This window comes from Dermacentor albipictus, chromosome 3 (assembly GCF_038994185.2).
Source record: "Dermacentor albipictus isolate Rhodes 1998 colony chromosome 3, USDA_Dalb.pri_finalv2, whole genome shotgun sequence".
Classification (NCBI taxonomy): Eukaryota; Metazoa; Arthropoda; class Arachnida; order Ixodida; family Ixodidae; genus Dermacentor; species Dermacentor albipictus.
In genome coordinates this window covers 83597519-83616665 of record NC_091823.1, presented here as the reverse complement: position 1 = coordinate 83616665, position 19147 = coordinate 83597519, and the positions used below count along the sequence as shown (strand labels likewise).

Here is a 19147-nt window from a genome sequence, read left to right as displayed (position 1 = left end):
CTTTGTCAAATATTCTGAGCTCTCTTTGTCTCTGAGCAGACATGTCATAGGGCCGCATACTGGGGCACTTGCGGAACTTCACTCCCTCCAGAGATCCAAAGATTGAGAGGAGGAGCACTTCCCCTCACTCTCCTGGGTTTCAGAGTGCCGAGCGTGCAAAAGAAGCATTTTTAACAGGACACAGACACAGCTCGCGTCGCTCGTGGAATGACTACAAAGCTTTTGACAATGACAATGCGTCGCTTTCACCTTACCGCTTCTGCACATGTTGAGGCGGGGAACGGTAGCTTAAAAACACAGAGAAACAGCCGATACACAGGGTTAGTGTTGAAAAAACTTCCTGCGTTAGAAACGTTTGTAAGAGTGAACTCGAGACAATTCTGACGCCGGACATATTATTAGCAAAGCTGTCTAGCCAGTGGCACAGAACACTTACGGACATAAAGCATTTAGAATTTCTGACGTGCCCAGAGTGAACTGAGAGTGATGCGATTCTAGCATTATCTGATGTTTAGCGAGTAGACGTTGTCAGAGCGAACTTGTTATGATAATCGGAGTGTTTCGTCACAAACTATGGCATCGGAATTGATGCTATGAGGAGTATATTGTAACTAGATGCTGTCTTCGAGGCTTAGATCGAGAATGATTGGGCTCTATGACGTGAACGCTGGCACTGTATAGGGATCACACGCAATCGCGGGTTTTGCGCTCCTGGGGCTATATTTTTTAATGATTCTTTGCCTTCGAAGTCATCTATATCTTATCATTCGTTCCACCAAGCAGCTGTTTATGACAATAAGCGAAGCTCGGGTTTGCACATGCCAATGTCGAAGGGCAAGAAGCCACGAAAAAAAAAAGTAAGGCTAGGAAATGGGACTTTTGGTTCGTATGATGCTAGATTGTTACTACCTGTACCTTTACTATAGACGTGCAAGAAGAGAATGCTTGTGCAATGCTTGAACCTCTGTGCTCATCCCGCAGTGCCTAACTCTGACCAATCTTCGCTGGCCTGAAATGTCCCCACATAAGCGCGAAACTTCATTTTGAATCCGCATACGCCGGCACTTGACGTCTACTGCGCTTCTAGAGGAATATTCGCAACTCGAGAGGTGACAAAAGCGAACGCAAGTTTTCGCCGAATCCGAAGTTCAATCAGGAACGGTCGTTTGCGACCATCACGAAACGCCGTCAGCATTGCTCTCGCTCTCTTTCCACGTGCCTAAAGTCCCTTCACCAGGTTTACGCAGCAATGCAGCAGTACATACGGAGAGGGCTCCTCGTGTTCCCACGGAACCAGCGCCTATGAACTGGAGTACGCAGAGTCGAATTTCACAATTCCGCCTGCTTCGGAATGGGCCGACGTTTAGCTGTTGCTGGCTACCTGACACATTTTGATAATTTTTTGTGTGTTTACTTCGAGCCGAAGGAAACCTGCAAAAGCAATCTCGATGCGAACAGGCAGAGCTCGTCCAATATTGAATAGCTCAGTTAAGTTCGCATGACTTCACTGCTACGGATGCAAAGTAGCATGGTGCCATCTCGCCGTCTTCTTCTATAAGTTTATCCGAAACTAGATACCCTTACGTGGATTCAGTCGAATGACGAGCTCAGACTTCGTGGGATTGCCAGATTGTCGGATATTACCAGGCGCAACGGCGTCTTGCTCCTGTTTCTTCGGGTTCATTGGCCGCTTCTTGGGGCGCCAGGTCACTATCCACCTTTGCAGGCTGTAAAACAGATCTCTTACAGCCATGAGTTTCGCAGTTGTGAGATGTAATCGTTAGCATCTCTGTTAGTTTATCCTAACAGTAGGGACAAAAAAGAGCAATAAATGTGTTCTAAAACTCCAAACGGAGTATATAGGAGGAGGAGAAATGAGTGTTTTGAACGTAATGATGTCATGTTTATTTCGTTCTTTGCTTTGCTGTTTTAAAATTTCTTGCTGTTTCTTCAGTATACGTGACTCTCCCCTCAGCCTCCATATAAGCGTCAATTGGAACAGCGCTTTGTTTGTTTGCGAAACAGCAGTCTGTCACTATTGTCGCTTTCTAAGCGCGCTCTTTCAAGTTTTAGTTTCCGTGAACCACAGTTTTCGACTTCAGTGAATGGTTTAATCTGTTCTCACTGGCTTCAGCTTTCCTCACGAAGAGCTTGTGGTGATATCTACGACATTATTAATGCAATTAGCATTCTTAGGATACTTCGCGCACTTGGCGGTGTATATCTTCCTGCCCACCTGCCTGTCTATGTCACTAACCGTTTTCCTCACCGACATGGATTGTTGGGTAGCCCATGTTCTAAATTGCTTGAGTATTGGGCTGCTGTGCTGAGAGAACTGCTTCGAAACCAACCATCGGACCACCTTGGGGTTACCATGTATGAGCTACTGGGTATGTACCGCTCTTCAATGAACCTCTTTCAAGCCAACTTGGGTCACTGGGTATGTTCCTCTGTTAATTAATAATAATAAAAAAAACATTAACGTTTGTCCGGTGCAGGGTGAATTGAACCTGCGTCGTATAGTATTCACACAGGTGCCACGGGCACAATTTGCGGCCGCGTCGCTAGATGGCGCCACGTGTCCATAGAAAAGCGCGAGCGGAGCCCGGCTGCAGACGTGGCGTGTTTGAGTGGTGGCGGCAATACGGGTTGTTGCTACATTGCTTCAATGCCAATCGCAATAACATCAACCTTCATTGCGAGATGCGGTCTGGCGGAATTCTTTAAGCAGGTAAAAGTTAGGAGACTTCAGCGATTAAATCCGATCCCTACTGTGGCAGCAGCAGGCTCTAGCAGCGCGCACCGACATATTTGCAAGAACTTCTTTGTGGTGCAAACAGTGTCGTATATACGCGCGCCACAGCATCGCCTGCGATGGCCTCCGAAATGCGTGCCCAGAAGCCGCCACTCCTGAAGCCTGCAGAGTGCACAGTGCAGATTGCTGAGCTGAGAGAAAACGGAGTGGTATGTAACGCGTCCGGCTGTCTGGCGCACATCGCCACAGGGGCTCGAGTTCTATCACCGGTGGTGGGCTAAATATTGTCATATTTTGTCAAGTGGCGAGAGAGAAGCTCATTATGAAAGTGTGACTTGACGAATACGGGTTGGCGGGGATGACTCGACGAAAAGAAGAGACGGACGAGAGCAATAAACCCAGTTTCGAGCTTCAGACTGCTTTCCCATTAAGGTCTCAAGAATGCTGCTCTGTCCGCAAAGAAACGATGACAAGGAGGTTTAAGGGAATGGTCTGAATTTTTCCGAAAAAATTATAGCAAAAGCACGAACACCTAAGCAGGAGGAGGAAAGAGAAAAGAAGAAGGCAGGGAGGTTAACCAGAATAACGTCCGGTTGGCTACCCTACACCGGGGGAATGGGAAAGGGGAAAGCAAAGATCACAGGGAGAGAGAGGAGGGAAGGAAAGAAGGAAATTGCGGCAAGTTCGCTGACGCGTGTGGTTTTCCAAAAATTGCCTTAATAGTCACAGGTGGTCGCACAAACCCGTCGTCCTTAAAAGCACCTAAGCAAGCGGATGAAGTGGTTGGCGCACAAGTGAATGAGCTTCAAGTGTGTTAGTTGGCTTGATTCTAGGTTTCCGGTAGCTACAATGAATTAGGGGGAATGGATGTGGTTACCTATAGGGTGCAAAGACATATGACAGAAGCACTCTGCTGAAAATAAACTAGTGTCAAACTCAAAACGAATGATGTTTTGTTTGGAACAGGCAGCAGGAACAAAGAAAACTATGCGATTGGGGATCAAGAGTTTGTCGGGTCAGTCTGGCATACTTTGGAAATCTTGTAGCATGCGTGCCGGTCTCTTATTGTTAGTCATTGTTATCATTACTAGTGGTTTTCTCAAGGGTGATGTTGCAGGTTGCGCGCGTTGAACGAGAAGATATCAGAATAGGAAAGACAAAAAATATCAAAAGCTAACCTAATCAGGGGCAAGTGACACGGCTGGAGCGATTGCGGCTGAAGCGAACTGAAGAATGTGTAAGGTTCGGCTAGTTGGCGACGCACTGCTAATATTCGGGTGCACCACGTAAAAGCCCAGAAAATAGGACAAGATATGCGTAGACTAACTTTCTGTTAAGTTCGCATGTTCCTTGTAGAGTTGAACAACGTTAATGAAACCAAAAATAACAAGTGAAACTCATTTAAGGACACATAAAATGTAGATGGACGGGAACAAACAGTTCATGCTAGACACTGCAGAATATTTTGTTATCCGCTGTCATTGCGAATAGTAGTCAGAAGAAGAATTTCTTTACTTCATAGCAACTAGCGAGTACGTGTAAGTGAATCCGAAGCGAGTGAAAAGAATCACAACGAATAGAATTAGCGCTTGTCGGACCACTGAGTCACGTGTCGGACCGGACTCAGTCAGCCCGGGTTAGCAGCGTTTCACGGCCTCACGTTTCCAGAACTAAGATCGCGTCGAGGCGAAACAAGGGAGCACACATTGTTACATGACCCGACTCGACCCGTGTAAATGGCGTGTATGTACATCTCCCAAAGCATCGGGTTGCATTAACCTGCTTCGTACAACCGCGTTCGCTTAGTCCGACCCGACGCTCACTTAGCCCGACCGGTTAGCTCTTACATGAGCTAAACAGGCAAGCTTTACCATATTTGGGCAGTTACTACAGGTTATAGGCGCTGTACAAACTCTGGTAAAAGGTTGAAGGCGAAGGCGACAAAGGGACTACTTCGGTTTTTGAAAGAGACGGGATTGGACAAGCGGCTGTGAGAGTGACGTCGCGTACCATGCCAGATTGATGGACTCCAACGGACGATGTGTGTGTGCTGTGCTCTGTGCTCTCTCTCCCTCTCCCCCTTCCCCATCTTTAATCTCCCCCATCCCTCTCCCATGTGTAGGGTAGCAAACCGGTTAAGCCAAACTGGTTAACCTCCCTACCTTTCCTTCTCCACTTTTTCCTTCCTTCCTCCTTCCTGGTAAAAGGTTTGTTCATGAGTTTGATTACTGTTACAGCGTAAGCTGTTATGGGCTCATTCCAATAGCCGTTTCGGTTGGCGATGGTGCCCGCCGCCGCCACCGGTGTCCATAGCAGCTATCGCCAGGGATGGCAAAAAAACAAAACAAAGTTGCCACCGTGATTCAACCCGGTACCTATGCGTTGGAGTCAGCTACCCTACCACTGAGCCACACTGGCGCTTTTTTTTTTCTTTCATAGTATTTATTACAGTATCTTTCAACCCGACATTCACCAGTTGCGCATAGTCAGAGAATGGATCGCACAATGAAAGTCACACACAGAAATGGCAGCGTTCATAAGGTGGGGGGAAACGTTGGTTCCACTTTATAAGGATGGCAGAGATGGGTGCCTCACCAGAATGGGGTACCAGTACGGTTGTATATCGAGTACATCATAAAGATGCTTTAGGTGTAGTGTCATTTGGATGAAATGTAGCCTTGTATAGGTACAACCGTTTCGGCGTTTCGCTGCATCATTAGAGTTTTCCACAAACTATGCCGTCCCATGAGAAACAAACATATTGAAAGGTGCAGCCGGCGCATGCTAAAATTCCGCGGAAAAATACCCTATAAACGCGTCTCAACGCGCGAGGAGGCACGCGATGTCAGATGTACGCGGCGTAGCGCGTTGCGTGCATATTTCGTATTGCAGTCGCATATTATTACACCACGTTGAACGCCATGCAGCAGATGCACAGGTAGCGGTACAATGCAGTTAAGAAGGTTTGAAAAGGCTAGAAAATATATTATGTACCTGATCAAGTCAAGCTGGCTAGGTGACTATGTCAACGCCACGTTTCAAAGGGGATGCCAGTAAATCATCATTATCATTATCAACGCGTGGTGCCACAACTCGTCGCGCCGCGTAGAGTCTATACGCGTGCCCTTTGCATTGTATTTGCATATTATTACACCAAGAGGCACCTCATGCAGCAGTTGCATAGGTAGCGATACAAGGTAGATAGGGAAGTCTTGACAAAGAAAAAGAAGGTTATGGAGATGTATAATTATTAATGTTATAAAAAATATGTTCGCTGATTAATTGAGCAGGCTAGGTGACTGTTTTACACCGTCCCGTTTCAAAGGGAATGCCATTAAATAATTATCATCATTAGCATCGCATCGTGCGCCTAGACACGGGATGTGACATGCGCGTCGCGCAGAGCCGATACACGCAAACTTTGCATTGCAGTTCTGTTAGATTCCACTAAGTGTCCCGACACGTGGCAGTTGCATATAGCAGTTGCATGATGCCCGTAGCCGGACCTGGTTAACTGACGCAGGTTAGGTGGCTATTTGTCACCACCCAGTTTAGAAGGTGATGCCAATAAACCATCATTATGGTCATCATCATCAACAGCAGCGCATGGCGCCTCTTCGCAAGGTACGCACCGCTGCTGAAGAAGCGAATCGTGGAGTTACGCATGCGGCTGCAACGAGGCAACATCAAGCTCAGCAGACCGCTCTGCAGAAGGCAGGACAAGCCGCAGCGCAAGCCGCAGCTTGCCGTAGTCGCGGGGTGGGCTGTTCTGATCCTTCTCGTGAAAACGACGCGAGGAGACTTCGCCGCGAAGACCATGTAGTGCGTGGTGCCGAAAATGGAGCTCCTATGGAGCCGCTCCTCCAGCTTACGCTGTGACTGCGCTGCGTGCACCGTCCAAGCCTGTGACTTTCTTTTTATCGCGACATTAGTTACGGTGCGAGATTTGTCCATGATTTTCTGATCCCTATTTATCTCGACATGAGTTAATTTACTACGATTTATTGATATCCGCGATTTTGGCGTTCGTTAAAAAAAATGCTTGCCGCTACAGATTGCTGGAAGTCAGTGGAAGTCTATTGCCGCGGCAAAAGAACAAATTAATCTTGTAAAACTTGAATTACTCTCGCGTCTGAAGCCTTCATGCGTATGAATTCGGCAAGTGTAGCGAAGAACAAATACCGAAGTCGCGCAAGAAATATTCAGACGAGTAACAGTCGCAACGCACGTATGACCATGCTCATATTATGGTCGAATGCTGTTAATTTGACCTCGCTTAATTCGACCTTTTGCTTAATTCGAACGCCCTAGAAGGTCCCGGCGAAATCTCATACAATGCTATGGAACGAAAGCTTGTTTGTTCCAACGCGAAAGCATGCCGTTTCGGTTAATTCGATCCCCACCGGACCGCAGTCATGATCGTAGCGGTCACTAAATGCTTACCATCACAATAAATATAGCGGATGGAGCCACTGATTTACAGGGCGACGACAGTGACGGCAGCAACCTGTCCTGTAGTGATAATGACGACTTGCGCTGTGCACCGGGCGGATTTTGATGATTTTGTAAGCCTTGACCGCAGTGTTGAGGTCTGCGGGCTACTTACTGACGATGACACGCATATTCATTGTAATACAGTAATGAAGTAGCCTGTCGATGGCGACAGACCTCTTGAATCAATAAAGGAGATTGTGATTTGTTCATTTTATCGACGTTTGTTTATTCGACCTTTCGGATAACTCGATCAAATCTTGCGGTCCCCTTAGGGTCGAATGAACGGGAGTAGACTGTAGTAGCAGTTGCCGGCATATGTATATGAACCAAGGATTGCGTTCACAAAAACGTTCTTACGACTGCTCGAAAAAGCAGATAACAGCCAATCGTCACATATTAGCGAAGGCGGCCGATCAATTTCAAGCCAAACATTCAATCAAAAAGCTTCGTGAAGTCGTGCCAAATTTATTTCCTTGTTATTTAAAGCACACAGAACGCAGAAAGAAAGTATGTAATAGTCAAGATTTCTTGCCGCTAAACGAGACTTGGAAGGTGTGAATAGGGCTGAGTTGGATTTCGTCGCCCTGCGTTTGCCACCCGCTCTCTAGTGTCGATAACATTTTTTTCTGTCTCTTTGAATTCCTTTAATCGCAGCCAATGTTTGAAATTCCTTTTAATCAACTTCAATTTCAGTGTCAGTGCTCTGAGACGATGAGTAAGCATTCGACAAAGCGAGGCGAATGTTGTTGCGCGTGCTTGATTCTCTTTTTTACGTGAGGCTGCAAGTAACAGACGTCGTTTCCGGCGGCCGAAGGCACACGCAGCGACCAAGGGCGTGGCACTGGAGAGGCTTCTCTTCAAGGGACCATGATTGGCAGTGCTGCGCACTTGCCGGGGTGCCTTAGCGACGACTATTTTGTTACTAACTGGTTTAGATGTATTTTATCCGCTGCGACTCTCCCGATCTGGGCACTTTAGACACTGCCATCCACATAAGACAGGGTAGAAAACTTTTTGCCTTTGGTGGACCAGTTCATGCCAATTTTCCATGCTAGCATGAACTGGAGTTACTCAGGTGGTTGCTGTTAGTGGAACCTAGATGTATTAAGTCACTAGGTAACGATGCTTTCTTCTTGTTGTGATGGTTAAGCGGCAGTGACGTTACGGAACTGCGCACAAGATCAGAGGTTTAGTGCCTGACCGCAGTTGGTGTGCATTCTTACAGACTACTAGAAACCCGAAAGAACGTAAGACTGAGGCCCGGTCAATGAAACACAGCTTGTGAAAATTAATTTTTCAGCGTATCGCTACGGCATGTCTACGGCATGTCTTAATTAATAATTTAGGAACTCTGGGGTTTTACGCGCTGATTGAGGCACGCAGTATTGGGGGGACTCCGGAATAATTTTGACCTTCTGCATTTCTTAAACGCTCAGCTAAATCTAAGTACGTGAGCGTTTTTGCATTTCACCTCCATCGAAATGCGGCCGCCATGGCCGAGATCGAGCCTGTCACCTCGTGCTCAGCAGCACAGCGCCATAGCCACAAAGCTACGGTGGCGGGTGCCTCATGAGATGGTTTCGTGAGCATGTTTCATACTATCAAGCAAATGACGTTTTACAAACGGTTCTATGACTGTGCGATTGGCCGATGTATTTGCATAAATAATGCCAAGATTCGGCGAAAATGCAGTATTGCCGGTAATATGCGTGAGTATAACAGCAAAAATGCGGAAAATGTCCTTGCTCGTTCATCCAACACTTGTCTTAAGATGCGTCCCTATACCCAGTCGATCGCAGAATGACATTGAAGCAATAAGCTATAAACTTAATTTGATTACATACTCTACGGCATGTTTTGACGAAGCACTTTTCATATAAGTGCTGTTGAATATAAGAGGACAAAACAGAAGTAAAAGGAAAGAGGCAGAGCAGTACAAACAGCTTTTGTTGAAAGTTTCAAAGTCACACCCCGAAAGAAAGGTCCTGTCACACGGCATTTCCGAGGTTTCAGTGTGACGACCACTTCACAAAGACCCCAATACGCAGCTTAACGAAGTGTCCGCTCACAGACACGGTGTCTTTGGAAGCTGCAAAGTGAGTGAATTGTATAAGTCTTCGATTTCTGGCAAAAATTACAGAAGGTGAACAAGGTGCAGTCTGGTAAGCGTACAAATCTGGCTGTGAATTCGTTGTTTTCCAGGTTATCCTGTCCTGGAAATAGTTTGTGCTGTTTCAGGGCGACCACTTTAAGGACGCGAACAAACAGCAATTTAAGAAAAACACCGAGCAAATTTTTTTCTGGAATTCTTAAGTAAAACAATTACGATTTTTCAGAATCAGCCACATGAAAACTCTAGCTCTAAAGTAAGGCTGCAGAATTGTTTGCTGACTTACGGCGTGTTTGTTTTTCCCTTTTGACTTATAATAATGATATACCTGGAGAACGCTGAATAATTTTTTATCAGCAAAATTTCGTCTCCGCACCGCTTTTCGGAAGGTCGTTCGCAGTAGCCACACAGGCGGTCTCTACAATGACTGTCTGGTGGAGATGCCATATCTAACTCTCTAATCATCGTTGTTGATCAACCTACGAATCTCGGGTAGTGGAAACATGCCGTCCTACTTAGAGGCATCGCGAACATACATACTCCCGTCCTCTTTTCCCGAAAAGTTTCACCCTACCGAAGTGTCCGCCCATGCTAACCGCGGTGTCAGCAAAGCATCCAGTACTCACTCCTCGACGGTGTAGTCAGCGTTGGTGGTGGCCAGAGCGCAGCACAGCAGCACCAGGGCCAAGGCGGCCAGGAGCTTGCACTGGGTGGTGGTGACCATCTTTGCGTCGCTACAGCTGGTGGTCGGACAAGACAAGACGGCCTGCGTACGGAGGAGAAGGCCGGCCAGAGGTGATTGGCGCGGTCTCGACTTTCGCAGGAAAGGTAACGGCTCCCTCCAAGTTGTGTGTGTACAACCGTACAACCGCGTGCCGAAAGCTCGCGATCGGCGCCCGGCTTTATAACGAACGCGCGCGCACCCTTTCTCGCTCGCCTCCTCGCACTAGGGCGCGCGTCGCGCCTCCCCCTCGCCCTCTCCGCCGCGCTTCACGCTTGACCAATCTGACGGAGCGGAGGCCGAGTGACGTAGCGTCATCCTTTCTTGCCCTTCGCGCGGGCGCGCCTTATACTGCGCCGCCTTCGTGTTCTCGGGGCTTTCCTCGCAGCTGCGAACAAGAGGAGGATCAGGAGCGTAAGGGCAAAGAGGAGTACAACGAGGAGGAGAGGTCACTCGCGGCGCGACGGGTCTCGGCTCGCCAGCTTCCAAGCGCTTTTTTCGCCCGCCTGTTGCCTTCCCTCCCTAAACGTCTCCCTTCCTTCCTCGTACCGTCTAACGGTGCTTCATCGCTAGCTTTCTGCTCGTTTACGTGAGCGTGCTTCACGCTTTTTCTTCTTTTTTTTCGTGGGTCGATAGCTCCCTTTCTTTTTTCTTTATTTCTCGTTCTTCCGTGCCGAATGTGATTTCGGGGACAGCGTTGATTTGTAGGCACAAAACGTGCGCTGAGAGTTGTAAACGCTTTGACCGTAGACGAGACTACGACGGCGGTTGCGAAAAGGGGTGAACGGGACGTCGCGTCGCGTCGGAGGTACACGTTGGAGGTCGAGCGTAACGAACGCGTGAGCCGGAACCCAAGACTAAGAGTTGTCAGGGCCTATATCTTAAAGGGTATATACCGGCGCTGCATAGTATAGTGATAAAAAAAGAACAAGGTAAGAGTTTGTCCTCTGTGATGATTCGCTGCCAGTGTTTTATTTAGCGTTTGCTGTGTTCTGCTAGGCGTGTACTGCTGCGCGAGAAGCTCAGAAGTACTAGGTCAACATTTACAGCTTTGAGACTGCTTTCTTTCTAGTTTAATTTAAAAGCGGTTTCATTTTAGAGGTATGAGGAAGTGGAAGTCGGCTAGGAAGCCCGTACATTGTGATATTTGCTTTAGTATGAGCTGTGTTGTAGAGATAGTTGAAGATACGTAGAGTGTATAGATACCATAGGGAGAAATAAAGAACTGTTCTTTTTTAGCACCTGTAATTTGTGCACGAGAACAGTACTTACCTGTAAGATGGAAAGTACACGAATGAGAGTTTCTAAAGTTAATAATGTGGTAATAATACACCAGTAATACACAGTAATACACCAGTAACACACAGTAATACACAGTAATAATACACCAATAATACACCAGCGCCAAATGTATTCGAGAATGTGTGAAAGTGGTGCGGGCTAAATCTCCTTTCGTGCGTGCAGTGTGACGCGCTTAAACAGCACTACTTTTTCTACACGTTTATTTCGCATGCTTATGAAATACTCTGCTTTTTTACATCGAAAGGTTTACCTTGCATCACGGTATTCTCCAGTAAGTTGGCGTACTTACGAACAGCCACGACGAACATATCAGCAATTCAGAGGTTGTGTTTTTTTCTCTTAAATTTAACGTATTTCTCGATCCCTCGTTTTTTTTTTCTTCACGTATGTGCAGGAAACCAGCGTCATCGTTGTTTTAACCAAGTACATCATAGAATACTGATTAACGGCGAAGCAAACAATCTGCGATCGCTGTTTAACGCATTGCGCGATTCATTATATCCGGTGCCGTGTTCACTATAGGCGCACGCCTTTCACAGTGTGATTGAGAAGTTAACGCGCGCAATTACCTACGGGTGGTTCCGATGTAGTAACGTCCCTAATCTCCGGCAGGTGACCTCGTTGCATGGCCTCAACGCGCCGTCAAGTCTTTTCTGTGCTGAGAAGGGTCACGGGCCTTTTACCGCCCTCGTCGTAGTCCTGAGGCAGGCGACGTTACGGCGAGTTGTTGCTTAACGACGCTTGGTGCACGTGTTTACATCCTGGCGTTTGATGGCACGCTTGATGGTTTTGGGACTTCAGTCGCGGCGGCCGTGTAGTAACGATAAAGGCGAGGGCGCACCACCAAGATGGGAATATATTACAAGCGGGATTTTGTCTTTCTTAGGTTCCGTTCTTATCTCCCGTGGCGCCGCTTGGCCGATCTCGTTGACAGCGGCACTCGTGCCAATGACCCAGGGAGGAAAGAATATATTTGGGTTTTTGTTTATCGGCCGGTGATGCACTGGCTCGTCTTTCTCTTCTGAGGTCCCATTTTTATGAAGATTCTTACCATTTTCTTCTATTCCTTTTTGCTGTGCAGCTAATTGTCTTACTTGAAACCGAGCCTCGAATCGCTGGAATTGGCCATTCAGCGGGACGAATGAGAAGAAATTAATAGAGCGAGTAAAAAGAACTATTATAAAATACGAACTCTACTATGCTCTTTAAAGTGACCCCAAATGCATACTAAGTCGACGTGGACCGTTTAAATACCGTTCCAGAAACCTCGCAACGCTTGTTTCACGCCAAGAAAATACTTAGTTTACGAGAAAATTGCATCTAAAGGACCTTCTCGAGGAGCGATGGCTAAGCGCTCTGACTAGCCCGGAGCTACACGACCAATTATCTGCTATCCAGCGGGCCTGGGCAGCGGTGGAAAGGCTATGCCTCACCACACATAATGCCCGGGTGGCCTGAGCCCGGGCTGGCAACCTCGCAGGTCCTTTCCCCAATAAACTTTTTTTTTTCCGTCCGTCCGTCCGTTCGTCCGTCCGAATGCCGTTTTCAAAATTCAAATCTCCCGCCTTTACGCAGACTTGACTCGAGACCGTTCACCGAGTCACAGATACTCGGACCGTGGCCACACCCGTCACTAGCTCGAAAAGTGATTCGTGCACTAGTGCGGTACTTGAAGTGCACGGGCTTAACAGACCGTTTATAGTGTCATTGTGTATGGTGTCCCTCCCACACGTACTTAGTACTTACTCTCTCCCTTTCTTCCTCTTTCTATTCCCCTTTCCCCCACCCCCAGTGTAGGGTAGCAAACCGGATGCTGTTCTGGTTGACCTCCCTGCCTTTCCTACCCTTGTTTTCTCTCTCTCTCCCGCCGCCAAACCGGCGGAGTGGTGACGTTGCATACGCTATCACTACCCTTTGCTACCGTCAGTGAGGGAAACCCCGCCCGACAGACGGCGTTACCGAGCCAAGACAGAGCGGTGGATTCGCCGCTGCAGCTGCTTTTTTGGTCAAGTGGCGTAGACTGTTCGGGAATCCCGCGACATCACATGGAAGTTGAATTCTCTGCTACTTGCAGTTTGCGCGAGTTTCGCGAGCCAGCAAAATCACTGCAGCACTACGCGATAATGATACTACCGAAACGGGAAAGCGTGGGCGGCGTGTAGTCGAGCGAAAACGAAACCTTTCGACCGCCCGCGTCGTTGTCTTTCAATGAGTTCTTTTTTTGTAAAAATGAAATAGAACTGGACAAGCAGCATTTTGTTTCGTCTTATAATAGAATACAAGGATGTTTTTCGCAACGAATGGTTGAGTACTAGTGACAGGATTTAACCACGGAGTGCTTTCGTCATCGGGCAAGTGCTTGACTGTCCCGGGGCAGTCTCTAACCATGTCCTGGATTTACCTCAATTTCTCTATTATTAAGACTTTGTTCGCGCTAATAATAACGCCTCAGAGATTCTAGAGCAGTAATCTATCACTTTATCTTGACTTAATATTTGCCTTTAGTGTTCCTTTAAAGCGTGCTTTTGCACATGATGAACGAGAAAAAAGGAAACTGAGGGCCTGATTTTTATTAGTCTTATCACAAGAAGCCAACAAAGACACCTAGGACAGCATTGGAAATTACATGTACTTATTATTTGAACTAAACAAATGATAAATTAATGGAAATGAAAGTGGATGAACAAACAACTGGCAGCAGGTGGGGCACGAACTATCATCTTCGCATTATGCGTGCGATGCTCTCATCAATTGAGCTACTGCGGCGCCGTTTTCCCATCCACTGTCTGGGGTATTTATGCTTATCCCGTAAAACTAAACCAGTGAGTGCCAGCCAGAGCCACACCTCAAGGCCTTGACGGCAGATGGGGAACGCCTTTTTTTTTTTGTCGCAGGCGTCACGTGCACGTGATCTTTATGGGTGAAGGCAACTGGTTAATAAACCCGCACATGCTACCCGAAGGCATCAATGCTGCCGGAATCGAGGCAGCAGACCTTTTTCCGTTATGTATTTTAGTACGTGGCTGAAATATTTCTCTTTGTCGTTTACTTCTTTGTGAAACTGTTGGTCCACAAGTTCTATGTTGCTTATGACGGCGCCTGAAGATCATCGATCGATGTCATATCACTTCTATGTACGATGTGCTCGTTCTCGTGCCGCAGATATATTCGAGATACTGGCCGGTATGACGTAAAGATTCCTTTATATCGATTTCGTTCTTTCCTTATCATGAACCGCTCATCCCTAGCCAATGCTGGTGATAATGAGAGCGCAGCGCCGGTCGTACCAAAGTGGGAAAAGAGGAATAATTAGATTAGGATAGCTACATTATCATTTCCCGTTTTATCTTATTGCTGCTCGAGTGCGAACTTAGGTTGTAGTCTTCCTTCGTCGTTTCTTTCTTGTGACATGATGCTACCTTATAAATTTAGTAAATCTTGTTATTACGCGAGATTTCGGATTGCATACGTTCTGTTCTTATTGATTTTCTTCAGCATGAACTTTTCAAGCGCTTATGCAGTGCTACACTTGTACGATCATGACAAGTCACGTGTTTCTTTTATTTTACTGCTACAGCAATTAGGAGCTCGAAACTGTGTTGGCCTTGTCCGTCCGTAGCGTCCGTCCATTTTGTTAAGCTAGCGACGGTTGTCGTCATAAACGAGACACAATGGCACCTTTTATTTTTTGCGTCATTAGGCCACCTCATCATCCTGAGCTTCGCCATCGCTATAGCGCGAAACAAAAATTCTTCTCCACAGCCTCCGCGACTGGGATTATAAACCACGCCAATGACGCTATGTGCATTTGGGAGTCGGACGTTCTTACCACTGAGTCGCTACGCAGCAGCGGGGCTATGCGTTTAGCGGAAAGCTTTGCGCTGCATGCGGACTCTGAGAGCAGTGGCATCTGTGCATGTATTTCGGAGGCCAGAATGATGAATACTGCAGTGGACAAGGATTACGTTATGTGCATCTGGTATAAATTTTTCTTGAGAAGATGGCGGTGCGTACGTGTGAAATTCTTCGCTGTCGTGCTCATGAGGACAACGCACGTGGCACAGAGGAGGCGGGCGTACATGACAATGACGATGATAAGTCACAAACACAGCACACCCTCGCAGGAGAGTATGCGCCGAGAATAATGTTATTGGTGGATGTCAACCCCAAAAGCATACACACAATGTCAACGCCAATCGCCGCGTAGTTTACGGGGTAGCTCACACTACACAGGCACCAATGGCCCTGTACAGCGGTACTGAAAATGTATAGAGGAAATGAAATCACTCAAATATCGTAGGTGGCACTGCGTCATTATTCTCAGCACGTAAGTAGTAGTAGAAGTTTTGGCCTCATCCTACTGGGAGGTTTCCGGCGGTACTTTCAAAACGCGTCACCCAGCCTTAAAAGCAAGAAGCAGTAAACGATGCCTCCTCATCTGCAACCCAAATATTGATTTACACAAAAAGCGAACTTAAGAGAAAATGGTTGGCAGGCGGCTTAATTTGAAGGCAATCTCAAGTGCAGCGCTGCGGTCGCGTCGGGCAAGTAGGTGCTTGGACACTGAGTGATGTAAACAAAGAAATGCGACTATTTTACGCAAAACAAACAAAAATAAACATAGTGAAACAATATTATCGAATCAACTATATTTGAAGAGTAAAATGTCACGACACCGCGAACGAAGAAAAAAAAAAGAGAAGAAATTAGCATGAGCCTTTTTTTCAAACAAATGGGAATAAAAAAGCTAAATAATACTATGCCTTTTAATTAACTAAATATACCCGGCTCAGACGGCGTAAGTCTGAGAGTGCTAAATCCGGTCCATGTACACAGTTCGAGTTTCACAGCAAGTATTTCTACACCATACAGAAGGGAGGTTGCATACATCATAAAGAAGAAAAAGTGAGAGCTTACCTAATCAATGCTATTCTTTCTCAACTATCATACAGCGATAATTAAATTTCAAATATTATGTTAGATATATATTTTAGGTATGTATTTTTTCATTCCTTGCTCTAAATGTTTATTTTTTTTTACCACCACACCCTTCTAAGCTAACAAACCAATCTCTACCCGCTGAGTTCTAGTGCAGTTTCCCGTAATTGGCGAACACAATTATTTGAGTAAGAAGCAGGCAACCGAAATAAATAAATAAATAAATAAATAAATAGGTAGGTAAGTGAGTGAGTGAGTGAGTGAGTGAGTGAGTGAGTGAGTGAGTGAGTGAGTGAGTGAGTGAGTGAGTGAGTGAGTGAGTGAGTGAGTGAGTGAGTGAGTGAGTGAGTGAGTGAGTGAGCAGAGCAAGTGAGGGAGATGGTGGTCTTCACTTTGTGAGAATGCTGCTGTCAGAATGAACTAGTCGAGGGCACAAAGAATCGCTGAAATCTGCTGCTTTCTCGTTTTTCTCGCTTTCTTTCGCAGTGGGGGTTTATTATTCAATATGGCACGGCTAGCTACGCTTGTCGGTAGTCCATGCTTGAGGACCTTCGTCCCCCAACAGACAGTTAACACATCAATCGCTCGTATGCCACACGTGTAGTTGACACTCGCCGCGTGTCTCGCTTGACGAGCGAGGCCTCGGACAAGGACTTGTTTTGTAAGCAATCTCGCAAACGCTTCTCCGCAGGCAAGGGACACCGATTCGCAGCTTTCCGGCCTCCCAGAACATTAACGTCGCCCACAGCAGCGCGTGACCACCGTCGGGAGCCAATTATAAAAGGCGGCAGCTCCCACCTTCAGTCGCGGCACAGTGCACCTCTACGGCTCGTTTCAAAATCGGCGACGCATGCTCCCGCACGAAGCCACACCACGTTGGCGTTGTTCATAACGTGACCACACGTTGCGCAACTTGCCACGTGGTGCAGCTTCCACGATACATCTTGTTTTTTCTCCTTCCGTACGGTTTGTGAAAAGTGCGTAAGCGCTACCCATTATCGCGATTGAATTGCTAAAAGAAAAGGTTTAATACGCATTTCTCGCTAAGATGGCGTGCTTAAAAAGGTAAAAAGACGGTGAGGTGAACGGGTTGGTGGGTCAAAAAGTTCTCTATCAAAGCGCGTGTGAGTCTGAAATTATTCTTTGCTCCTGCGAAGATTAAGTTTGTAGCACAGTCAAGCCTATTGGTAGATTAAGATAAGGCTTTGTATTAGGGCACCGGGGCCATGATTTTGTAGCAGTGATTTCCGCTCAGTTATATGCCACACTCGTTCACCATTGATCCGCCGTGGATGATTAGTGGTTTTGGCGTTTGCACTGCTAAGCATGAGGCCGCGGGATCGAATCCCGACCGCAGCGGCCTCATGGGAACGAAATGCGAAAAATGTGCTTATGCCATGCGTTGGGTGCACGATACAAAACTCCAGGTGATCAAAATAATCTGGAGACCCCCATTAGGGTGTGTCTCACAACCAGATCATGGTTGTGGTGCGTAAAGCTCAAGAATTTCTTCGCATCCATCGTTCACGGATGGTGATCCCATTGAAAACGCGGACGTAGATTCTCTCTGACCACTGATGAAGCCCCAGGAGCGTGAAAATTTTTATCGAATAAGGTATCGCGAGAAAATATCGGCCTTCTTTTAAATATTGACACGTGTACTTATCCTCTTCTCGGGGACTGCACTTCACTCGCTATCGACTTAATGTTATCGCTTAGAGCAAGACGCGCCTGCATGACTTGGAACTTGATCGAAAGGTTATCGTTGATTCTGTCTGTTGTGCCTGTTGTCACCGAACCTCGTGTAATCCGATGGTATGTGCGACACGAGTTGTGTAGTATTTTGTGGTAAAACACTCGTCCACCAGCGATTATATTACGCTGGAACCTTTGACGAGTAGTGCGTAAAAGCCGACGCGCTTGACCCGTGATCAGATTTCGACAATCGCAGACTGTGTTGGCCGCTGCCGTTGTGCTTCGAGTGTGACTTCCTTTTGTGGGCACAGGATCGCCCAATAAAGTTAATTTCGTAATTAACAGTTTTGCTTTACTGTGTTCCGAACCGTCACCTGAATGTGACAATATCATAGTAGAGGGGCCGGGAATGGGAAGCAGATGCAAAGCACTGGTCATATTATTTATGCTTTTTTAATTACTGACGAAATAGGCGCGGTATTTTAAAAACGTACTGGCTAACGCAGATCCTCCTTTGGAAAGTTTAGGCAGGTGGTATTAGGATTAAAAAGACATTCAACACTCAGGTTACGTCTTTTTTTGTGATTGCCGCACTGAAATTTCCGCAAGGCCTTAATGTTAACTTGAAACTGGTTTACAGTAACGCACCCAATTATCTTAGTAACTTGAGTAACCGTATTGAAATGACATGAAGGTTATTTCTCGTTTGAGTACTTGCTCCGCGGATATTACAACTTCTTACGGTCTCGTATTAGGTCACGAAACGCGGGGAAAAAAGAACGATGTTCAATAAGAAAACATTGAATGAGCAGAAAAATATAATATTCCGGCGCCACTTATGATGTCACCGCCGTAAATGTATCCGCGTGATTGAGCACCAACGTGACTGAAACTATTTGCGGTCGGTGCTCACTCACAATTCCCTGCACCGACTTTAAAAAGAACGGCACATTTTTTTTCACCGAGGAAATAATTACACCCGTAACCACGAAGCTGGGCCGTCTACGAAAAGTTAGTAGGGTGTCTCCTTACTTGTGAGAGCTAATTGTGTCTGAAAGATGATGGCCGAAAATTTGCGCGTTTCCTTGAAGTACTGCTGAAGTATTCGCCACGTGCTTGTGGCTTTAGTTAG

General features: G+C 46.6%; 2 protein-coding genes across 7 annotated transcripts in view; one reads left to right on the top strand and one right to left on the bottom strand.

Moving 5' to 3' along the window:
• LOC135898901 (diuretic hormone class 2-like) overlaps positions 1-19147 on the top strand; it is a 362476-nt gene that overhangs the window by 70625 nt on the left and 272704 nt on the right. The gene's annotated exons all lie outside the window — the stretch shown is intronic.
• LOC135898900 (uncharacterized) overlaps positions 1-19147 on the bottom strand; it is a 233951-nt gene that overhangs the window by 67141 nt on the left and 147663 nt on the right. For all 5 annotated transcript variants that reach the window (XM_070535702.1, XM_070535701.1, XM_070535703.1 and 2 more), the window contains one exon: positions 9986-10125. In XM_070535702.1, the coding sequence (XP_070391803.1) occupies positions 9986-10083 (98 nt within the window). In that variant the 5' untranslated portion in view covers positions 10084-10125. The remainder of the gene's footprint in view (positions 1-9985; positions 10126-19147) is intronic.